Source organism: Anolis sagrei, chromosome X (assembly GCF_037176765.1).
Source record: "Anolis sagrei isolate rAnoSag1 chromosome X, rAnoSag1.mat, whole genome shotgun sequence".
Taxonomy (NCBI): Eukaryota; Metazoa; Chordata; class Lepidosauria; order Squamata; family Dactyloidae; genus Anolis; species Anolis sagrei.
In genome coordinates, this window is record NC_090034.1 from 77,261,610 (window position 1) to 77,285,798 (window position 24,189).

General features: G+C 43.9%; 2 protein-coding genes across 2 annotated transcripts in view; one reads left to right on the forward strand and one right to left on the reverse strand.

The window, feature by feature from the left end:
* SYTL1 (synaptotagmin like 1) overlaps window positions 1-17,211 on the forward strand; it is a 78,006-nt gene extending 60,795 nt beyond the window's left edge. The window contains exons 12-15 of the mRNA XM_060784403.2: window positions 2,310-2,388; window positions 6,331-6,430; window positions 11,763-11,968; window positions 15,500-17,211. Of these exons, the coding sequence (XP_060640386.2) occupies window positions 2,310-2,388; window positions 6,331-6,430; window positions 11,763-11,968; window positions 15,500-15,639 (525 nt within the window). The 3' untranslated portion in view covers window positions 15,640-17,211. The remainder of the gene's footprint in view (window positions 1-2,309; window positions 2,389-6,330; window positions 6,431-11,762; window positions 11,969-15,499) is intronic.
* The window catches only part of MAP3K6 (mitogen-activated protein kinase kinase kinase 6), a 136,481-nt gene continuing 128,288 nt past the window's right edge, over window positions 15,997-24,189 (reverse strand). The window contains exons 27-29 of the mRNA XM_060784402.2: window positions 23,940-24,040; window positions 21,041-21,117; window positions 15,997-16,654 (exon numbers count right to left, since the gene is read on the reverse strand). Coding sequence (XP_060640385.2) covers window positions 16,570-16,654; window positions 21,041-21,117; window positions 23,940-24,040 — 263 coding nt within the window. The 3' untranslated portion in view covers window positions 15,997-16,569. The remainder of the gene's footprint in view (window positions 16,655-21,040; window positions 21,118-23,939; window positions 24,041-24,189) is intronic.

Below are 24,189 nucleotides of genomic sequence, written 5' to 3' on the forward strand. Positions count from 1 at the left end.
TTACAAACAGGCTCGACTACATATTATTAACCCACTACTGAGCAACCTACCCGGTAGATCTGCCCAATTCCAAATAAAGGTTTTATTATGTGACAGTTTTCCCTATGTGACCTTGGCTGTTGCCAAGTTTCTTTCTGAGGTAGCCAGGATAAAACAACTTCCTGTTTTAGACTCAAGTTGATTCTTGCCTTGTATATACAGTATTTACAGTGTTCTTACCGTGGTTCATATGCATCTAGAATTGCACTCATCTTGTTTTTAAGTGGTCCTTATGTTTTTAAGTGGTCAGTTTATGAATCTGCTGTGCACTTTTTCAGCCGAGCAAATTGGGTCCTTGATTAACAGAGAAGCCTAAGAGATTGGAAGTTGGGGTAGTAGAATATGTCAATATTCTCGGCGGTAGCCGGGAGAGCTTTTGCACAAATAAAACTTGTGCGCCAGCTGCGCCGTATCTTGGGAAGTCTGACTTGGCCACAGTAGTCCACACTCTTGTTACATCCCGAATAGACTACTGCAACGCACTCTATGTGGGGCTGCCTTTGAAGACTACCTGGAAGATTCAACCAGTCCAACGGTCGGCAGCCAGGTTGCTCACTGTAGCGGCATACAGGGAGCACACAACTCCTCTGTTACACCAGCTCCACTGACTGCCGATCAGCTTCCAATCACAATTCAAAGTGCTGGTGTTAACCTTTAAAGTCCTAAACAGTTCTGGTCCAGACTACCTGTCCAAATGTATCTCCTGTTATGAACCATCATGAAATTTAAGATCATCTGGAGAGGCCCTGCTCTCGATCCCACCGCCATCGCAAATGCGACTGGTTGGGACGAGGGGCAGGGCCTTCTCTGCAGTGCCCCCGCCGGTCTGTGGAACTCCCTCCCAGGGCATTAGATTGGCCACCTCCTTCCTGTCTTTCAGAAGGAAACTTAAGACCTGGCTATATGACCAAGTGCTTGACCAGTAATAACAGCAAGTAAAAGAAAATTTAGATTCTGGATTTTGGATTCTGATTCTAACAGTTTTAATTAATTGTTTAATCACTGTTTATTTTATTGTATAGTTGATTATTTTTATGATGTCGGCATCTTATGGTGCTTTTGTGAGGCTGCCCTGAGTCTCCCCTCTGGGGTGAGAAGGGCGGGGTAAAAATATAGGAAAAAAATGGTTCTGGCCCAGCTTACTTGTCCGAACGCATCTGCCTCTACGTCCCACCTCGTAACTTAAGATAATCCAGGGAGGCCCTGCTCTCTCTCCCACCAAGATCGCAAATGCGGCTTATGGGGATGAGAGACAGGGCCTTCTCGGCTGTAGCCCCCCGCCTGTGGAACGCGCTTCCAAATGAAATACGATCGACCCCATCCCTCCTGGCGTTTAGGAAGAAATTAAAATCTTAGTTTTGGGACCAGGTTTTCGGACAATAAACATAAAGCAGCACTTTGACTGGAAATGGATTGGCAAGATGATATGTATGAGGATATGGTTTTATGGTTCTATCAGTGGGTTTGTGGACTGAGTATTGTTTTAATGACATGATAATTTGGTTATAATTAACTGCTATTGTTTTAACTCTGAGTGTATTTATGGTTTTATACTGTGTTATTACTGTGTTATTGATTGTGGCATCCAATTGCCGCCTTTGTTAGCCGCTCGTGAGTTCCCCCTCGGAGGTTGAGGGGTAAAAATGCTGTAAATAATAAATAAATATTCCTGAAAGCTGTCAAACCTCCACTGGCTTTTTCACCATGCAAAAGAGAAGTAGAAAGAAAAAAAGTGATGGTGTTGGGGTCACAGGCCAACACTGCCACATTTTTTTCTTCTTCCATGTCTCCTGTATGGAAAATGGCATAAGTATAGGCATCAAGGTGAACATATTAAACTCCCAACAGGATCTCAGACCATAAGTTCACGGATGTGCAGAGTGCGGCTCCACACACCCAAGCAGATGTGATGTCCAACACACAACTATACTATATGAACGTGAGCAGCCTGCGTGACAAGGAACATGGACCAAGAGAGGCTTGGCTTGCTTTTTCTGCCCCAGGCAACCATGTGGGGCTTATTTAACCAACAAACATGCTTGGGCTTGCAGCTGTTTCTCTCAGCCAGGGTTGCTTTTGCTTGGGAACTCTCACTCAGTCTTCTAGGTGTTGATAACAATGAAACTGCAGGATGTTGTGTTAATAATGAAGAAACAAGAGGCTGCTTTTATTCATTAAAATCTGATTTTTGTTATCATTTTGGAGCAAATTATGGTTCAGTTTTTGCTGCATTCTTTCTCTGACTGTGACTGCTTTTCCCTTTCTTTTAGACTCTGCTCAGCCCTGATGCCCCATCTAACTGTGGAAAGATCAGTCTCGCCATAAAATTCATCCCAGCTGGATCAGAAGGTGAGGCTCAATGCTCTGGTTCCATTCGAGTGATGTCCACGTGTCACATATGACATTTCAATAACTTTGAAGCATAGGATCTTTTTATTGCAATTTCCACTGTGAGAGAAATCAGATTACAGAAAAACATTTAGACAAAGAATGACATTAGACATACAGACATACAGATTCTATGCAAATTTATTTATTTATCGTGTCAGGAGCAAACCAAAACAGTTGAATTGCATTAAAAAAACAAACAAACAAAACACAAAGTTTGTGGACTTGGTATTCTATTAAATGTCCTTTGACCGGTATCTGGCCACTTGGAGTGCCTCTAGTGTTGCTGCAAGAAGGTCCTCCATTGTGCATGTAGCAGGGCTCAGGTTGCATTGCAGCAGGTGGTCTGTGGTTTGCTCTTCTCCACACTCGCATGTTGTGGATTCCACTTTGTAGCCCCATTTCTTAAGGTTGGCTCTGCATCTTGTGGTGCCAGAACGCAGTGTGTTCAGTGCCTTCCAAGTCGCCCAGTTTTCTGTGTGCTCAGGAAGGAGTCTCTCATTTGGTACCAGCCATTGATTGAGGTTCTGGGTTTGAGCCTGCCACTTTTGGACTCTCGCTTGCTGAGGTGTTCCAGCGAGTGTCTCTGTAGATCTTAGAAAACTTTTTCTTGATTTAAGTCATTGGTGTGCTGGCTGATATCCAAACATGGGATGAGCTGGAGATGTCACTGCCTTGGTCCTTTCACTATTGGTTCCTACTTCCCGGTGGATGTCAGGTGGTGCAATAAAGGCTAAACAGTGTAATTTCTCCAGTGGTGTAGGGCGCAGACACCCCATGATAATCCAGCATGTCTCATTAAGAGCCACATCCACTATTTTAGCGTGGGCATGCATACTCAGCAGCAGAGTAGCAAAGAGCAGGGACAGATGTCTTCACTGTGTCTGGTTGTGATCCCCAGGTTGTGCCTGTCAGCTTCGTACAATATTATTTCTAGCGCCCACTTTTTGCTTGATATTCAGGCAGTGCTTCTTGTAGGTCAGAGCTCGGTTCAGGGTAACTCCCAAGTATTTGGGTGCGCTGCAATGCTCCAGTGGGATTCCTTCTCAGGTGATCCTCAGAGCTCAGGACGCTTGTCTGTTCTTAAGATGAAAAGTAAATGTCTGTGTTTTAGATGGTTTAGGAATCAGCTGGTTTCCCCTGTAATGGGCAATAAGAGCACCTAGAGCTTCAGAGAGCTTCTATGCAACTACAATGGATTTATAATTACATGGCTAACAAAGGGGAATTATATTTTCATTCAACATTCACACCAAATTTACACGTATTTATCCTCAGGCATTCAAATATTACCATATAATTTTCTCCCTCCTTGGAGAAGCTTGCTTTCTTGTAGCCTGCCAACACATAGTTCCATAACTTCCAAACGCCATAATTTCAAAACGCTGAAATGCCAAAATTTCTTTCCCTAAGCACAATGCCAAGAACCAGATCTCCGTTTTCCATACAGCAGAACCTGACTCCCTGCACAAAATACAAGACTCCAAAGGTGCACTTCTTCCTCTTCCCTTGAAAAAGAAGCCCCACAGAGTGTCCAGAATCATGCTTTTCCATAGCATACCTGAAACTTTCCGAATAAACCATCTCTTTCCTTCCGTGGAGTAAGCATGGTGGGTGGAACAGACTCCTCAGGTCTGCCACATTTTGAGCCTTATTAGACTGAGTCTTTTATAGGAATATTCTGCTGATGTAGTCCCAAAGTTGTAAATTAATGATAGACGTCTTCTATCCTGGCTCCATTTCCGTTTCCTGGCCAGATGTTGACTCTTCTTGATTGGTGTTGACAAACACAAGGCTTGTGTTGACTTCCTTCTTAACATAAGGAATGCTGCAAACATTTCCTTAACTTGAAAGAACCATTGTCACAGTTCTTATCAGAGTTTACTTTTCAGTTCTTATTAGCAACTTTTAATTACAGTCCAGCAAGCAGGTTTAGTCATTTCAGGCCTGGGTCTTTTACTGGTGTTTCCAAAATTATTAGCTCCATACATCCTTCCATTCATTCCCACACATCCTTATATCAAATCCACATTGATCAAATCTGCTTATTAAATTTTTGTGACACACACGATCCACAATGCCAAGACTGGATGATTGGGATTTTAAGAAATAAATCTTTTGGGTTGTTGTAGGATTTTTTTCGGGCTATATGGCCATATTCTAAAAGCATTCTCTTCTGACTTTTCGCCTGCATCTATGGCAAGCATCCTCAGAGGTTGTGAGGTCTGACAGAAAAAACCTACAACAACCCAGTCATTCCGGCCATGAAAGCCTTCGACAATAAATCTTTTCATAAACTTGCAGAATAATTGCCCCACTTGATACAGAGAGGTAAAAACCTGGTGCCTAAAAGGTAAGATGGAAGGTGGTGAGGACATCTCTCTTGTAGAAAAATCTCACTATCTTGTTTGTAACAAGCCTAAAGTCCTCCCAGATGGGATCAGATGAGAATGATGGTGTCTGGCTATATTTTCATGGCCAGATGCAGGCTGATGGTGGCAAATCCTCAGGTTTCCAGATCAATCTGATGGATCTTGATGGAACATGTGAGAGCTAATACCCCAGAGGACAAGATCAGAATTCAAAATGACCTCGACAGATTGGAGAGTTCTGCCCAAAATGAATTTCTGTAAGGGTTCAGTATTGTTCCCCATGTTGCACAAGAAACCGCTGGGAGAAATCATCTGGAGTTTTGGAGTTCGATAAAATCTATATGTAGATGACATACAATTCTATCACTTCTTTCCATTGTTGCTAAGGAGGCTGTTCAGGTCCCGAATCAGTGCTTAGTGGCTGTGATGGTTTGGATGAGGGAGAACGAACTGAAATTGAATCCAGATAAGACGGAGGTCCTCCTGGTCAGTCACAAGGCTGAACAGGGTATCAGGTTACAGCCTGTGCTGAAGACACAGGTTTGCAGCTTGGGAGTGATCCTATATTCATCACTGCGCCTGGAACACCAGGTCTCAATGGTGGTCAGGGGAGCTTTTGCACAAGTAAAACTTGTGCGCCAATTGTGCCCGTACCTTGGAAAGTCAGATTTGGCCACAGTAGTTCACACTCTTGTTACATCTTGATTAGACTACTGCAATGTGCTCTACATGGGGTTGCCTTTGAAAACTGTTGGAAGCTCCAAGTGGTTCAATGGGCGGCAGCCAGATTCCTTACTGGAGCAGAGTACAGGGCACATACAACCCCCCTGTTACGCCAGCTCCACTGGCTGCCAGTCTGCTTCCAAGCACAATTCAAAGTACTGGCTTTAGCTTGTAAAGCCCTAAATGGTTCCAGCCCATCTTACCTGTTTGAATGTATCTCCCTCTATGAACCATCTCAGAAGTTAAGATCGTTGGGGAGGCCCTGCTCTCAATCCCATTTTCTTCAGCATTGAGATTAGTCAGGGGGTGCTGCGGTTTTTAACTTTGAATTTATTTTAATTGTTTTTAGAATCCTGTTTATATTTAATACTGTTTTAATGTTCACATATTTTAAATTGTTTACTGATGCTTTTAGTCCCCTTCAGGGGAGATAAAGTGGGTATTATTATTATTTGAAACACAAAAAGATGAGTCCACAGCAGACACTCTGCTGGCTGTTGTACTGGATCACATGTCGGACACTTCCCATGTGTCTAGGACTGTGTGATGTATCGGTGAATGTGTGCAGATCCCAGTAAGGCAGGCAGATGGTAATCTTGTCAGCGTCGATTGTGTTTAAGTGCAGGCCAAGGTCTTTAGGCACTGCACCCAGTGTGCCAATCACCACTGGGAGCACCTTTACTGGTTTGTGCCAGAGTCTTTGCAGTTCGATCCTTAAATCCTCATATTGTGTCAGCTTTTCCAGTTGTTGTTGTTGTTGTTGTTATTATTCAGGCAAATAACCTTCCTCTACATGGCTTTATTTCAGAGCCAGGGCTTCCTCCCACTGGGGAGCTCCATATCTGGGTGAAGGAAGTGCAGAACATCACTCCACGGAGGGGCAACACAGCAGACACCTTCGTTCAGTGGTAAGTGTCAGTGCTTTTATGGCTACAGGCTGCGCTTTAGGGCAGGCATGGGCTAACTATGGCTCTCCAGATGTTTTGGACTTTAACTCCTACAATTAATAACAGACAGTAGGCTGTTAGGAATTGTGGGACTTGAAGTCCAAAACACATGGAGGGCCGAAGTTGGTCCATGCCTGCTTTAGGGCAAACTAAATCCTAGGCAGAACATAAGTGTACAGCTTGTTGCATGTACAACGGCACACTCATCCTTTTGGATTGTTACTGGCGAGACAATTTTCCGAATGACAGCCTGTGTTTAAAACAGTATAAAACAACGCCTTCTTGTCAGCAGGAAGTCAGCACAGTGCGCAAAGAGCAGTGCTTGATTCTGTTGGGACTGCATGCTCATTTCCTATCTCTGGGGTGTCTGTTTGTTTACGAGGAGGAGCATGCATTCCCGCAGTCTTCCATCTGTCCTCTCAAGTGTGATTTTCCATTCTGCTGCTTTAGGATTTCTCAATTTTATTCTCTGCATGTGTTTGCACAGACTTGTGTTTTTTTTAAAAAGAATGTGAGTCCCATGAGAGATAATGAAGGATTGCCTAACTATAATCATTCAAGTTCCAGGTAATTCCTGGTGTTTTTTCCGTTGATTAAGAGCAAACATACTCCTCCTTTGCCCCATCCAGACGAGGACTGTGATGCTGAAGAAGTGATCATTCCCTCCCAGTGCCATTTTCACATGGAAAATTTTACAATTTAGGACAAAGTTATGACCACTTAGGGCAGTGGTTCTCAACCTTCCTAATGACACGACCCCTTAATACAGTTCCTCATATTGTGGTTACCCCCAATCATAGCAGTATTTTTGTTGCTGCTTCACAACTGTAATTTTCCAAGTAGTCTTGCCAGCCACACAACCAGGAGGTGACAACGCAGGTTCCTCAGCTTGAAAATGAAGGAAAGCACCTCTCAGAGCCAGAGATGAGCACCGCCTGCAGAAGCCAGAAATGAAAAGGAGAAGCCTCTGCCTTTGTTTGTGTGTCTTATTGTATCTGATTGTAAAGGCAGTGAATGCCTATGTATGTAAATGCTATAATCCACTCTGAGTCCCCTAAGGAAGAAGGGCAGAATATAAATAGTGTATTATTATTATTATTATTATTATTATTATTATTATTATTATTATTATCACCACAAGATGAGACCACAGCAGACACTCTGCTGGCTGTTGTACTGGATCACACGTCGGACACTTCTCAAGTGTCTAGGACTGTGTGATGTATCGGCGAATAATGCGTGCAGATCCCAGTAAGGTGGCCTTTTGCAGCTGGCAGATGGTAATTTTGTCAGCGCCGATTGTGTTTAAGTGCAGGCCAAAGTCTTTAGGCACTGCACCACTGGGACCACCTTGACTGGCTTGTGCCAGAGTCTTTGCAGTTCAATCTTTAAATCCTCATATCGTGTCAGCTTTTCCAGTTGTTTCTCTTCAGTCCTGATGTCACCTGGGATTGCAACATCGACAATCCATACTTTTTTTTTAAACACGATTGTGAGGTCAGGAGTATTGTGCTCCAAAACTCAGTCAGTCTGAATTCAGAAGTCCCAGAGTAGCTTGACATGTTCATTCTCTGTAACTTTTTCCAGCTTGTGATCCCACCAGTTCTTTGTCACAGGCAGATGGTGTTTGTGGTATAAGTTCCAATTAATCATCTGAGCAACGGTGTTATGCCTCTGCTTATAGTCTGTCTGCGCGATCTTCTTGTAGCAGCTGAGGATGTGATCTATTGTTTCATCTGCTTCCTTGGAGTCTACATTAGGGATTTGTTGTCGACTTTTCAATTCTGGCTTTGATGGCATTGGTTCTAATGGCTTGTTCTTGGGCTACCAGAATCAGGCCCTCCGTCTCCTTTGTCAAAGTTCCATTTGTGAGCCACAGACATGATTTTTCTTTGTCAATTTGGCTCTCAATTTCTCTGTTATTATTGTTATTATTTTACTGACACAAGCACAGAATGTCACAGCAAACGAGATCTATATGCTGGAATTCGTATCACAAAATCACAAGTCGAACACTTCCCAAGCGTCTAGGACTGTGTGATGTATTTTCGAATGATGCGCGCAGATTCAAGTCAGGTGGCCTTTTGTAGTTGACAGATCATGATTTTGTCAATGTTCATTGTTTCCAAATGCCGGCTGAGATCTTTTGGCAGGGCATCCAGTGTGCCCATGACCACTGGGACCACCTGTACTGGTTTATGCCAGAGCCTTTGCAGTTCGATTTTGAGGTCTTGATAGCGGCTGAGTTTTTCCTGTTGTTTTTCCTCAATGCGACTGTCACCTGGAATGGCGACATCAATAATCCACACTTTTTTCTTTTCCACAATCGTGATGTTTGGTGTATTGTGTTTCAAAACTCTTGTCAGTCTGGATTCGAAAATCTCACAGTATTTTTGCATGTTCATTTTCCATGACCTTTGCGGGTTTATGGTCCCACCAATTCTTTATTGCTGGCAGGTGGTACTTATGACATAAGTTCCAGTGAATCATTTGGGCCACAGAGTTGTGTCTTTGTTTGTAGTCCGTCTGTGCAATTTTCTTGCAACAGCTGAGGATATGGTGCATGGTTTCATGAGTTTCCTTGCATTTTGGGTCATTCGTTGGTTTTTTCAATCCTGGCCTTAATTGTATTGGTTCTGATGGCTTGCTCCTGGGCTCCAAGAATCAGGCCTTCTGTCTCCTTCTTCAGGGTTCCATTCATGAGCCATAACCAGGTCTTCTCCTTATCAACTTTTCCTTCATTCTTCTCAAGGAACTGCCCATGCAAGGCTTTGTTGTACCAGCTGTCAGCTCTGGTTTGGAGTGCAGTTTTCTTGTACTGACTCTTTGTCTGCTGTGCATTGAGAAGTTTCTGATTATTGACTTCAATTAAAGCAGGTTCTTGGCTTTCCTTTACATATTCTGCCAGGGTGTGTTTTTCTTCTTCGACTGCTTGTAAAAGTCCTCTGCCACCAGACTTTCTAGGCAGATAGAGTCGGTCAACATTACTGCGAGGATGTAATGAATTATGAATGGTGGTGGTGGTGGTGGTTGTTGTTGTTATTATTATTATTATTATTATTATTCCCCGCTTTTTCTCTCCCGCAGGAGACTCAAAGCAGCTTAATATAAAAGCATTAGCATGCAATTTAAAATGTAAAAATATGCAAACATTAAAACAGAATTAAATATAAACGGGATGAAAAATAATATGACTGATTTGCATCTTTGCAAAGTACTTAGTAGTTTGGACTGAGACATCAGCCATATTTAGAATACACCCACTGAAATTAATGGGAGATTAATCACAGAGCAGACCTATTGAAATTAATAACATGTTAGCTTTATTTATTTGTCGTGTCAGGGCAACCAGTCAATTATATTATATTTCTAACAGAACAAAACAAACAAACAGACAAAATACAAAATTAGTGCGTTTGGTAGTTGATTAAATGTCCTTTGACCAGTATTTGGCCACTTGGAGTGCTTCCGGTGTTGCTGCAAGGAGGTCCTCCATTGTGCATGTGGCAGGGCTCAGGGTGCATTGCAGCAGGTGGTCAGTGGTTTGCTCTTCTCCACACTTGCATGTCGTGGATTCCACTTTGTGGCCTTATTTCTTAAGGTTGGCTCTGTATCTCGTGGTGCCAGAGCGCAGTCTGTTCAGCGCCAAGTCACCCAGTCTTCTGTGTGCCCAGGATGGGGGGGGGGGGAGACTCTCATTTGGTATCAGCCATTGGTTGAGGTTCTGGGTTTGAGCCTGCCACTTTTGGACTCTTACTTGCTGAGGTGTTCCAGCGAGTGTCTCTGTAGATCTTAGAAAACTATTTCTAGATTTAAGTCATTGACATGCGAGCTGATACCCAAACAAGGGATGAGCTGGAGATGTCACTGCCTTGGTCCTTTCACTATTGGCTGCTACTTCCCAGCGGATGTCAGGTGGTGCCATACCGGCTAAGCAGTGTAATTTTTCCAGTGGTGTAGGGTGCAGACACCCCGTGATAATGCGGCATGTCTCATTAAGAGCCACATCCACTGTTTTAGTGTGGTGAGATGTGTTCCACACTGGGCATGCGTACTCAGCAGCAGAGTAGCATAGCGCAAGGGCAGATGTCTTCACTGTGTCTGGTTGTGATCCCCAGGTTGTGCCAGTCAGCTTTTGTACGATATTGTTTCTAGCACCCACTTTTTGCTTGATGTTCAGGCAGTGCTTCTTGTAGGTAAGAGCACGGTCCAGAGTGATTCCCAGGTATTTGGATGCACTGCAATATTCCAGTGGGATTCCTTCCCAGGTGATCCTGAGAGCTCGGGATGCTTCTCTGTTCTTGAGATGAAAAGCACATGTCTGTGTTTTAGATGGGTTGGGGATCAGCTGGTTTTCCCTGTAAAAAGCAGTAAGAGCACCTAGAGCAATGTTTCTCAACCTGGGGGTCGGGACCCCTGGAGGGGTCACCAGGGGGTTCCAGAGGGGTCACCAAAGATCATCAGAAAACACAGTATTTTCTGTTGGTCATGGGGGTTCTGTGTGGAAGCTTGGCCCAATTCTATCATTGGTGGGGTTCAGAATGCTTTTGATTGTAAGTGAACTATAAATCCCAGCAACTACAATTCCCAAATGTCACGGTCTATTTTCCCCAAACTCCATCAGTGTTTACATTTAGCATACTGAGTATTCGTGCCAAGTTTGGTCCAGATCCATCATTGTTTGAGTGCATAGTGCTCTCTGTAGGTGAACTACAAGTCCCAAACTCAACGTCAATGCCACCAAACCCTTCCAGTGTTTTCTGTTGGTTGTGGGCATTCTGTGTGCCGAGTTTGGTTCAATTTCATCGTTGGTGGAGTTCATAATACTCTTTGATTGTAGGTGAACCATAAATCACAACAACCACAACTCCCAAATTATGTTTCATAACAGGAGCAAAATAATGTTATGGTTGGGGGTCACCACAACATGAGGAACTGTATTAAGGGGTCGTGGCATTAGCAAGGCTGAGAAACACTGACCTAGAGCTTCGGAGAGCTTCTGTTCTATACATGATATCAGGTCTCCTCTCAGCCAAACATGTTAGCTATGATTATTATAGCGTCTCTTGATTCGAGTGGTTCTAAATGTGACTTGGTTGACATCTAATCCACATTGTTTTGACTTCCTAAACTTGAGATGCACCAGGAAACTGGGAGGCTTTACTAAATGTTTGGCACTGGAGGCTTCATTGGCAGTGGACCTTCGCAAGTTCTCCAGGCTTCACATCCAACTAACCATCCCATTTCAGTTTAGAACAGGTTTAGGAAATTGCCACCTTTCTTTCCCTTCCAGCTACATCCTCCCTGATGACAGCAAGGCCGGCCGGCAGAAGACTCGCATTGTTAAGAAGAGCCTCAGCCCCATTTTTAACCACACCATGGTTTATGATGGCTTCCAGGCCAAGGACTTGGTGGAGGCATGCGCGGAGTTCACTGTATGGGATCGTGAGAAATTCTCCAAGCAGCAGCTGGGTGGCATCCGCCTGAGTCTTGGCACAGGTGAGACAAGGAGGTCTTCATCGAAGCAAGGTGGATGGGATTGCAAGAAGAGGGTCTCTGAGGGAGGGCAGCTTTGGTGGTACTGACCAGAGAGCTGTATCAACTTTGCAGTATTGTGAACAAGATGGATATTCTGTTGTAACTTGGGGTGGTTCACAAAATAGCACAAACGATGCTATACATAAAATACATAATGCATCAAATAAAATACAACAGATCCTAAGCATCGTTAGATGGAGTAGAATCACAGAATCATAGAGTTGGAAGAGACCTCATGGACAATCCCGTCCAACCCCCTGCCAAGAAGCAGGAAAATTGCATTCAAAGCACCCCCGACAGATGGCCATTCAGCTTCTGTTTAAAAGCTTCCAAAGAAGGAGCCTCCACCACACTCCGGGGCTGATGAACGGCTCTCACAGTCAGGAAGTTTTTCCTAATGTTCAGATGGAATCTCCTTTCTTGTAGTTTGAATTTATTTATAATTTATTTATTTACAGCTTTTCTATTCCGCCCTTCTCACCCCGCAGGGGACTCAGGGCGGATTACAGTGTACACATATATGGCAACCATTCGGTGCCAATTTTTGACATACAAACATAAACAGACATACACAGAGGCTATTTAACTTTTTTTCTGGCCGCCAGGGAAGCTGTCGCTTTCATCGTCCATCTGCGATGCTGATGAAGCACTTCCGCATTCCCTGCATGCTTCCCCGCTGGAATGCTTTGCTGGAGTCTTCTTTATGGCCTCATAAATCAGTTAATTTAGCCTTCCCACACTTTAAGGTGGTACCTTATTTTCCTACTTGACAGATGCAACTGTCTTTCGGGTTGCAAAGGTTGACAACAGGCTACACACAATTGGTTGGAAACCCACTCCAATCCGGACTGGCTTTGAACTCATGACCTTTTGGTCAGAGTGATCTTAATGTAGCTGACACTCAGCCAGCTGCGCCACAATCCCGGTGCCACTGAAGCCATTGCTCCGCGTCCTAGTCTCCAGGGCAGCGGAAATCAAGCTTGCTCCCTCCTCCCTGTGGCTTCCTCTCACATATTTATACATGCTATCAGGTCTCCTCTCAGCCTTCTCTTCTTCAGGCTAAACATGCCCAGCTCTTTGAGCCGCTCCTCATAGGGCTTGTTCTCCAAACCAGTCACTGTACTTTAGTAAACATGGCGATGATTGGAGAGGGGTGTCTACATACACATACACATTCTATGGCAGTGGTTCTCAACCTGTGGGTCCCCAGGTGTTTTGGCCTACAATTCCCAGAAATCCCAGCCAGTTTACCAGCTGTTAGGATTTCTGGGAGTTGAAGGCCAAAACATATGGGGACCCACAGGTTGAGAACCACTGTTCTATGTGCATATTGATTACATGAACCTTTAAACTGATTCTATTTTAATAGAAGTTGTTTTACCCGATCTATATACTTGGCTTATATAATGCTATTATTGTTTTCATGTTGTTGTATTTCATTTTATGCATTATGTATTTTGTGTATGGCATCTTGTTTGCTATTTTGTGAGCCACCCCGAGTCCCTATGGGAAATGGTGGTGGGGTATAAAGAAAGTATTATTATTATTATTATTATTAGGTAGAGGCAGTACTGAAAGCAGGAACATGGGGTGATAGCACCTTTTGTGCTTTTCCTGCATGGAAGAAGGGGGTTGGACTAGATGCCCATGTGGTCTCTTCCAATTCTATGATTCTATAATTCTAAGAGTGTTACAGTTTTCTCTAATCTCAGTTTCAGAAGTGTTGGAATTTCTAATCTCGGGCTCAAATGATAGAACTGGCCACTTTTTTCCCTTACAGTAAGAGGCCTCATACACACAGCTAGCATAATGTAAGCCCCCTTCTACATTGTCATATAAAACCCAGATTGAATTCCTTAAAGTGGATTATATGACAGTGTAAAGGTAAAGGTTTCCCCTTGACATTATGTCTAGTCGTGTCCGACTGTTGGATGGTGCTCATCTCCATTTCTAAGCCAAAGAGCCAGCGTTGCCTGTAGACGCCTCCTAAGTCACGTGGCCAGCATGACTTCATGGAGCGCCATTACCTTTCCACAGAAGCGGTACCAGTCGATCTACTCACATTTGCATGTTTTCAAACTGCTAGGTTGGCAGAAGTTGGGGCTAACAGCGGAAGCTCACCCCACTCCCCAGATTCGAACTGTCAACCTTTTGATTAGCAAGTTTAGCAGCTCAGTGGTTTAACCCTCTGCATCACCAGGGGCTCCAGTGTAGTGTAGTGTTGACACAAATAATCCAGTTCAAAGGAGATAATGTGGATTATCTGCTTTGATAATTTGGATTATATGGCAGTGTAGAAGGGGTCTAAGGTAAGGGTAGGAAATGTGCATAGAAATTGGTTCATGTTTTTTTCAAACTGTAGGCTGGCCCAACAGCTTGAGGGACTGTGAACTGGCCCTTTGTTTAAAAGATTTGAGGAGCCCTGCCCTACGGCAAAGTTGTCACAAGATTTGTTCAAAGGGTGGTTGTCTTTTGAGAATTACCTGCCTAAGGTCACCCTGTCAGTTTCCATAGTGCAGCTGAGATTCGGACCCTGGTCTACTGTCATAGTCTTAACACCCAAACCTGGCTCACCTTGTGTAAATTAACAGCCACTCTGCTATTTGCTAGTTTGGGGTCTATGTAGGGATCATGAAAGGCCTGTAGTCCCACTGTTAGCCCTAGTTCCTGTCAACCAAGCAGTTCAAAAACATGCACACGTGAGTAGATCAATAGGTACCGCCTTCAGCAGGAAAAGGCAAAAAGACGCTCCAAGCAGTCTTGCTGGCCACACGACCAGGAGGTGACAACACAGGCTCCTCGGCTTGGAAATGGAGAAAAGCACCCCCCCCCAAAAAAAGCAGATGAGCACCGCCTCCAGGAGTCAGAAATGAAAGGAGAAGCCTTTGCCTTTGTTTGTGTGTCTCATTGTATGCGATTGTAAGGCATTGAATGTTTGCCTATGTCTACTGTATATATTGTAATCTGCTCTGAGAAAAGCACCTCCCACCTCTCAGAGCCAGAGATGAGCACAGCCTTCAGAAGCCGGAAATGAAAGGAGAAGCCTTTGCCTTTGTTTGTGTGTCTCATTGTATGCGATTGTAAGGCACTGAATGTTTGCCTATGTCTACTGTATATATTGTAATCGGCTCTGAGTCCCCTAGGGGAGAATATAAAGAAAGTGTATTATTATTATTATTATTATTATATTATTATTATTATTCCTGCCAATAATAACCATTACCTTGCAACATTTGACTTTTTTAATGGAGTGTCTCAACCTAAACACCCTAAATAAGTTAATGAGTTTTGCATTCCAAGGGGAAATTGAAATGCTGATTCTTAGACTCAGTTCCTTAATGTGGACTGGTACTATAAGGATAGGAGCCAAGGGCACGGGAGCCATGATGGCTGCCTAAGAACGCCCTCCTACACCAATGCCAAGCCTACAAAGCACTTAGCTTTTTGACAGTTACTTTTGGCAACTGACTGGGGACTCTTGTTTTCATGCAGGCAACAGCTATGGCCTCCCTGTCCCTTGGATGGATTCGACAGAGGAGGAGCGCCATGTTTGGGAGATGGTGTTCAAGCAGCCGCGACAGTGGGTCGAAGGCAAACTTCCCTTGAGGACCAACTTGACCCCTCGGACTTAATCCCACCCTGCATTCTCCGTTTGAGAGCAGGGTGTTTGGGCTTCGTGGGCTAATGGCAAAGAGTGGATCTACTTCCACAGAAGGAACCTGATAGATGTAATTTCTGGAGGCCGACCATGGCTGGGGACAACAAACTTGGTGCTGGACGTCACGCTCCGTTGAAAAGATTGACACAGTGCGGCTGTCTCCTTTACCTGAACTCCTTGCTCTCACAACGCGAGGGGGAAAGACAACTCAGCTAGGGAGGGCGCCATTTTGTTCAGCTACCTGTTTAGAGTATCGATTATTCACCATCTATGGCTATCTTCACCTTCCCACTTCGGTGTGCACACTATGAACACTGACAAAAATACCTCCTTGCATTTTTTGTTTTGGTTTTAATTAATTTACTGATATCTCCCACCTTGTCTGGTGCACAGGGAAGCCCAAGGAGCTCATTGTTTAAATAATTTCTGCTTTCTGTTCAGCAGGAATGGTGGTTTCCATCACCAACGCCTCCTCCTTTAGAGACGCTTAGCCCTGTTGTGTTCCCAGTCTGCAGTTCTGCAGGAAGGCACTGTCCAGCTTTACTGAACCTGTATTTGTAGGGTCAGTCAGAATGGCTTTGTTTCTCTTCTTCTGAGGTTCAGGCCACAGGAGATGTTTGCAGTTTTTCTGGTCTTTCTCTAAACCCAACCGGCTGTATGTGTGCATGGCAACTTTTGCCAGAGGGACTTCCACAGAAACGGTGATGTTTCCTCAAAACATTATTTTGCTGGAGGGGAGAGGGGACATTTCCCCGTCCTGCCTTCCATTCCCTCCCTGGTTGTAAAGTCAGAAAACGAGGACTCATTTTCTGGATGGGCAAAACATAAATGTCGGTGACATCCTTTCTTCTTATTGCTGAGCAAGTAAGTGCATCTTGTGAATAGTCTGTGGCTTATTTGGGTCTCAGTCAGCTTCATGTTGCAACTGCTGGCCAAGGGCTTGTCGATGGTTTAAGAGAGCTCTCCAGATGCGGCATACCATTCCCCCTCTGTCAAAAAAGAGCAAGAATTGAGTTGGGTTTGGATCACATTATATTAGACAACTGGCCTACTATGGCTTCAGAAGTTGCATTAAGCATGCATTCAGTCACTTGGACAACCTCTCAGAAATGGGATCATTCAGAGCAAGACTGGAAGCAATTTATCTGCTTTGGACTCTTAAATGAAGTGTTACTCTCATCCCGTGGTTCCCAACCGTTGGATTTCAACTCCCGGAAATCCCAGCCATTTTACCATCTGTTAGGAATTGTGGGAGCTGAAGTCCAAAACATCTGGAAGACCAAAAGTTAAGAACTACTTCTCTCATCCACTGAATTCTCTTAACCCGGAAATGGCGGCATCTTGAATAGTTTCCATGCTGATATTTGTAATCGGTAGCTGTTGATTTCTCCCTACCTCCAGGCCTTCTAGGCCGACTGCAGATCGGTACTACAAACAAAATAAAAATGGTAGTTCCTTTGCCTATAATTCTTACATTGTTAAAGGTTTTGGCTACATTGTGATCATGGACATAAGAGATTAAACTAAAAGTGGTGGATGGAAATAATTGACTTGAGTGTGTATGGGGGGTAATGTAGGCCATTTGGAATCCCCAATCCTCTAATTCAGTGGTTCTCAACTTTCCTAATGCCGCAACCTCTTAATACAGTCCCTCATGTTGTGGTGACCCCCAACCATAAAATTATTTTTGTTGCTACTTCATAACTGTTAAGAAACGTAATGTAAATATCTGAGATGCAGGATGTATTTTCATTCACTGGGCCAAATTTGGCACAAATACCGGATACGCCCACATTTGAATACTGGTGGGGTTGGTGGGGGGGAGGGATTGATTTTGTCATTTAGTTGCTGAGATTTATAGTTCACCTACAATCAAAGAGTATTCTGAACCCCACCAACAATGGAATTGAACCAAACTTGGCACACAGAACTCCATTGACCAACAGAAAATACTGGAAGGGTTTGGTGGGTATTGACCTTCAGTTTTGGAGTTATAGTTCACCTACATCCAGAGAGCACTGTGGACTCATACAATGATGGATCCGAACCAAATTTGGCAGAAATACTCATTATACCCATATGTGAACAATAGTGCAGTTTGGGGAAAATAGACCTTGACATTTGGAAGTTGTAGTTGCTAGGATGTATAGTTCACCTACAATCAAAGAGCTCTCTGAACCCCACCAATGAGAGAATTGGGCCAAACCTCCCACACAGAATCCCCATTACCAACAGAAAATACTATGTTTTCTGATGGTCTTTGGTGACTCCTCTGACACCCCCCTTGCGACCCCCAGGTTGAGAAACACTGACCTAATTTCTTACCATTGTCCATGATAGATAGTGCTGATAGGAACTATAACTTAAAATATTGGAAAGATCAGTGGTTCATCGCCTCTAAGGATGAATTACATCAGGCATTCTGAAAATGCAGCCCTCCAACTGTTTGGGCCTTCAATTCCACCCCCCCCCCCCTTTTTCTTTTCTTTTCTTTTTTTTTTTTTTTGCTGCTTAGACTATTTTTTTTGGCATTCAAATGTGGTGGTAAAAATGTCCTAAGCTCAACAGAAAGCAATGCAAGGCAGAGGAAAACACTCGCACTCACACAAAAGGATGTACATTTTGCTGAAATGGAAAATCATCATGGTATTGTAAATAGTGTAGTATAACAATAGAAGTGACAGTTGTATTCTATTCTGCCTTGGTTAGACCACACCTGGAATATTGTGTCCAATTCTGGGCACCACAATTCAAGAGAGATATTGACAAGCTGGAATGTGTCCAGAGGAGGGCGACTAAAATGATCAAGGGTCTGGAGAACAAGCCCTATGAGGAGCGGCTTAAGGAGCTGGGCATGTTTAGCCTGAAGAAGAGAAGGCTGAGAGGAGATATGATAGCCATGTATAAATATGTGAGAGGAAGTCACAGGGAGGAGGGAGCAAGCTTGTTTTCTGCTTCCTTGGAGACTAGGACACAGAACAATGGCTTCAAACTACAAGAGAGGAGATTCCATCTGAACATGAGGAAAAACTTCCTGACTGTGAGAGCCGTTCAGCAGTGGAACTCTCTGCTCCGGAGTGTGGTGGAGGCTTCTTCTTTGGAAGCTTTTAAACAAGAGGCTGGATGGCCATCTGTCAGGGGTGATTTGAATGCAATATTCCTGCTTCTTGGCAGGGGGATGGACTGGATGGCCCATGAGGTCTCTTCCAACTCTTTGATTCTATGATTCTATGATTCTGCAGCAATAAAGAATGGTGATAGGAAACAAGGGATAGAAAGAAATGCAAACACACAGATTCTGAAGTTTCAGTCCAAATCAGCAACATGGTCATTTAGGAGATTCTGTTCTTTGCACAACCTGCCACAAAAGTCTCGGAAACTCCCATGGCATTTCAGCAGGTGGCATTTGGTTCCTTCCTCCTGGAAGAGACCTGGTGGGCCATCCAGTACAACCCCATTCGGCCAAGAAGCAGGAAAATTGCATTCAAAGCACCCCTGACAGATAGCCATCCAGCCTCTGTTTAAAAGCTTCCAAAGAAGCCTCCACACTCCGGGGCAGAGAGTTCCACTGCTGAATGTCTCTCACAGTCAGGAAGTTCTTCCTCATGTTCAGATGGAATCCCCTTTCTTGTAGTTTGAAGCCATTGTTCCGTATCTAGTCTCCAGGGAAGCAGAAAACAAGTTCGCTCCCTCCTCCCTATGACTTCCTCTCACATATTTATACATGGCTATCATGTTTCCTCTCAGCCTTCTCTTCTTCAGGCTAAACATGCCCAGCTCTTTAAGCTGCTCCTCATAGGGCTTGTTCTCCAGACCCTTGATCGTTTTAGTCGCCCTCCTCTGGACACATTATTTAGATGGCCATCCAGCCTCTGTTTAAAAGCCTCCAAAGAAGGACCCTCCACTACACTCGGGGGCAGAGAGAGTGTTCCACTGCTGAACAGTTCTCACAGTCAGGAAGTTCTTCCTCGTGTTCAGGTAGAATCTCCCTTCCTGTAGTTTGAAGCCATTGTTCCATTGCAACCTAGTCTCCAGGGCAGCAGAAAACAAGCCTGCTCCCTCCTCCCTTGGACTTCCCCATACCTCTTGATCCATGGCCCTCATCATGTCTCCTCTTAGCCTTCTCCTCTGCAGGCTAAACATGCCCAACTCTTTCAGCCACTCTTCATAGGGCTTGTTCTCCAGACCCTTAATCGTTTAAGTCCACTTTAGAGTCAACCTCTCCCTTCAATTGTGGTGCCCAGAGCTGGACACAGTGTGATTCCAGATCTGGTCTGACCAAGGCAGAATAGAGGGGGAGCATGACTTCCCTGGATCTAGACACTATACTCCGATTGATGCAGGTCAACATCCCATTGGCTTTTTTTGCTGCTGCATGACATTCCTGGCTCATATTCCCCTCCCCCCCACCCTTGAGGACTCCAGGGTCTTTTGCATGCATCCTGCATTTCCTTGCATTTGGAGTCTCTTGCATTTGACCCCATTGAACTTCATTGTGTTCGTTTTGGCCTATCATCTCTCTAATCTGTGAAGATTGTTTTGAATTCTGGTCCTGACTTCTGGAGTATTGGCTCTTCCTCCCCATTTGGTCCCATCTGCAAACTTGATGATCCTGCCATCTAACCCTCCATCTAAGTCATTAATGAAGACTTCCTCATTACCTCTGAGGATGTTTGCCATAGATGCAGGCGGAACGTCAGGAGAGAATGCCTCTAGACCATGGCCATACAGCCCGAAAAAACCTACAACAACCCAGTGATTCCAGCCATGAAAGCTTTCGACAATACATTAATGAAGATCCTGAACAGGGCCGGGCGCAGGACGGAACCCTGCTTACGGCACTCCACTCGTCCCTTCTTTCCAGGATGAAGAAGAAGCATTGGTGAGCACCTTGGCAGCAACTCCCAGAATTCCTGACCATTGAATAAGCTAGCTAGGGACTTCTGGGATTTGGAAGTCCAAACAGCTGGAAGGCCGCAGTTTGAGGATGCCTGCACTAGATGAACCAAGGATCTGTACATATCTAACAGTGGTCTACCTTTGGAGCAAGAAAGCCTCATTCCTCTCTGGTGCTTGGACTCTTCCTGCTATAACAAAGTTCCATTAAATGTATTATCTAGGCAAGTCCTTCCTAAAGATGGGCAGCTACTGCACTTCCAGAAGGTTACATTGCAACTCTTGAACCAGACTGCTAGGATTGATAGGAGTTAGAGTTGAACAACATCTGGAGGGCCACATGTTGCCCAACTCCCAAACTGAATAAGCCAGTATTTTTTTTTGTCCAGATGCAATGATGAAGCTTGGGAAGGGAGTTGAAGTGTGGAAGAGGTTGAATACAATCAAAGAGAAGTGTTTCCCACCATTTCCCTCCCTACCTGATGCAGGTGTACCGGAGATCATCAATTGTAGCACAGTCCAACAGGATTGGCAAGGTGAAGCCATGGCAGGAGAGCTGCAGGGGAAGAGGGAAGAATCTTAGTGATGTGTGACTGAAGAGGGGAAAAGGAACCTCCAAAATGGAAAAGCACATGCATGTGTACAAATGCACTTGGAAAGCCTTCAACAGTTGTCAGGATCCTACAATCCTTTGTCACCAAATACAGCCATTATTATTATTATTATTATTATTATTATTATTATTATTATTATTATTTTACTGACACAAAAACACAGTATGTTACAGCAAACGAGATCTATATGCTGGATTTAGTATCACAAAATCACAAGTCGAACACTTCCCAAGCGTCTAGGACTGTGTAATTTATTATGATTATGATTATGATTGTTATTATTATTATTACTACTATTGTTGTTGTTGGAAACACAAGATGAGTCCACAGCAAACAAGATCACTCTGATGGCTGTTGTATTGGATCACACGTCGGACACTTCCCAAGTGTCTAAGACTGTGATGTATCGGTAAATAATGCGTGCAGATCCCAGTAAGGTGGCCTTTTGCAGCTGGCAGATGGTAATCTTGTCGGCACCGATTGTGTTTAAGTGCAGGCCAAGGTCTTCAGTCACTGCACCCAGTGTGCCGATCACCACTTGGACCACCTTTACTGGCTTGTGCCAGAGTCTTTACAGTTCGAGCTTTAAATCCTCATATCGTGTCAGCTTTTCCAGTTGTTTCTCTTCGATCCTGCTGTCACCTGGGATTGCAACATCGACAATCCATACTTTGTTTTTTAACATGATCGTGAGGTCAAGAGTATTGTGCTCCAAATTGTGCGGGCAGGAAAAGAGATTTAAAGATGGGCTCAAAGCCAACCTTAAAAACTCTGGCATAGACACTGAGAACTGGGAACCCCTGGCCTGTGAGCACTCCAGCTGGAGATCAGCTGTGACCAGCAGTGCTGCAGAATTTGAAGAGGCCCCAATGGAGGGTGAAAGAGAGAAACATGCCAAGAGGAAGGTGTGTCAAATCAACCCCGACCGAGACCGCCTTCCACCTGGAAACCAATGCCCTCACTGCGGGAGACGATGCAGATCAAGAATAGGGCTCCATATAGTAAATATACCGTATATACTCGTGTATAAGCCAACCCGAATATAAGCTGAGGCACCTAATTTTACCACAAAAAACTGGGAAAATGTATTGACTCGAGTATAAGCCGAGGGTGGGAAATGCAGCCGCTACTAGCAAATTTCAAAATAAAAATAGATACCAATAAAATTATATTAATTTAGGCATTAGTAGGTTAAATGTTTTTGAATATTTACATAAAACTGTCATTCAAGATAAGACTGTCCAATTCTGATTAAACCATTATTCTAGCCTTCTTCAATGTAAATATGCTTACATGTCCTCCAATAATAATAAATAGAGTAAAATAATAATAATAGAGTAAAATAATAAATATAACAATAACAATAATAAATAGAGTAAAATAATAAATGTAATGGGTTGTTGTAGGTTTTTCTGGGCTATATGGCCATGTTCTGGAGGCAATTTTTCTCCTGACGTTTCGCCTGCATCTATGGCAAGCATCCTCAGAGGTAGTGAGGTCTGTTGGAAGTAGGAAAAATGGGTTTATATATCTGTGGAATGACCAAGGTGGGACAAAGGACTTTTGTCTGCTGGGGCTAGGTGTAAATGTTTCAGCTGATCACCTTGATTAGCATTCAATGGCTTGGAAGTGCCTGGGGGGAATCTTTTGTTGAGAGTGATTTTATGTGCCTGTCTGTTTCCCCTCTGTTGTTTTGCTGTTGTAATTTTTGAGTTTTTAAATACTGGTAGCCAGATTTTGTTCATTTTCATGGTTTCTTCCTTTCTGTTGAAATTGTTCACATGCTTGTGGATTTCAATGGCTTCTCTGTGTAGTCTGATACATGTTAATAAATGTAATATTAACAACAATAATAAAATAATAAATGTAATAACAACAACAACAACAACAACAAAGTAAAATAATAAATAACACTGACTCGAGTATAAGCCGGGGAGACTTTTCAGCCTAAAAAAAGGACTGAAAAACTAGGCTTATACTCAAATATATACAATAAATGTAATCTATAGGAAACTACTGAGAGAGGTACAGAGGGAAATGCTTGGAAAAGTTGCTTTTGTGAACAACATCTGTAATTTCCCAGCCGGTTCAGCAATTTATGTCAGGCTGAAAAAAAAAAGACCTGGACTTACAACAATAACACAGATGCCCAAAACAATAAAACGGATTCTCTAGTAAAAACAACATCCACAACGGGGGGCAGGAGTGGATGATGGACTGCACAGTTGGTGTCAGAAGAGTAAAATTTCCATATAAAGCTCTCTTTACGCCCTCCAGAAATAAATGTGTTCACGGGCCAGGCATTTCCGTGGGTTCGTTTACAAGCAAGTCCTAAGCACAGCAGGGACTGCGCTTGGAAAACACACGTCACCTTATCTGAATTTCCTCCTCCCAAATGAAAGCAGATGCTGTGTTTGGTCACTCTGCATAAATCTCTCTTACCCTTTTTTCAGGGCTTGGCTCCAGAAATGGAAAAGATCAAGAGTAGTAGGAGGGGGAGTAGGACATGGAGCGTGCAAAAGAGAAGGCTTGGGAGAACATGTCTCATTTCAAATGTCATGGGACTGCCACTCCCACCAGCCCCAGGTAGCGGAGGTTGCTATGGTTGAAGAAGAACATGGTCTCGCTCGCCCTGCGCCTGCCCTAAAGCAGCTTAACCAGCCTGTGCATGACTCTTCTCCACCCAACCCCATTTAACCAAGTGCACTTGAGGCTAGAAGAGGAAGCCGCTGCTTATATATCATCCCTTCACACAAAACTCTACCTTTGCAATTGTAGCTTGGTCCACTCCCTGTTTTTCTAACCAGGCAGCGAGCCTGGGATCTGCCACCTCCTCTTCTTTCTCCCAAGAAAATGTAGAAACCTCTGGAGGGGAAAAGGAAGATGTTGAAAGTTATGCAAGTAACCATTTTCTACTTCCTAAAAAGGATCATATTGGCCTTCCCATGGTTCCTTTCTTAACGTGGTTCTGAGATACAGCCAAACTGGGTGGGAAAAGGTGGCCTGAAGAAACA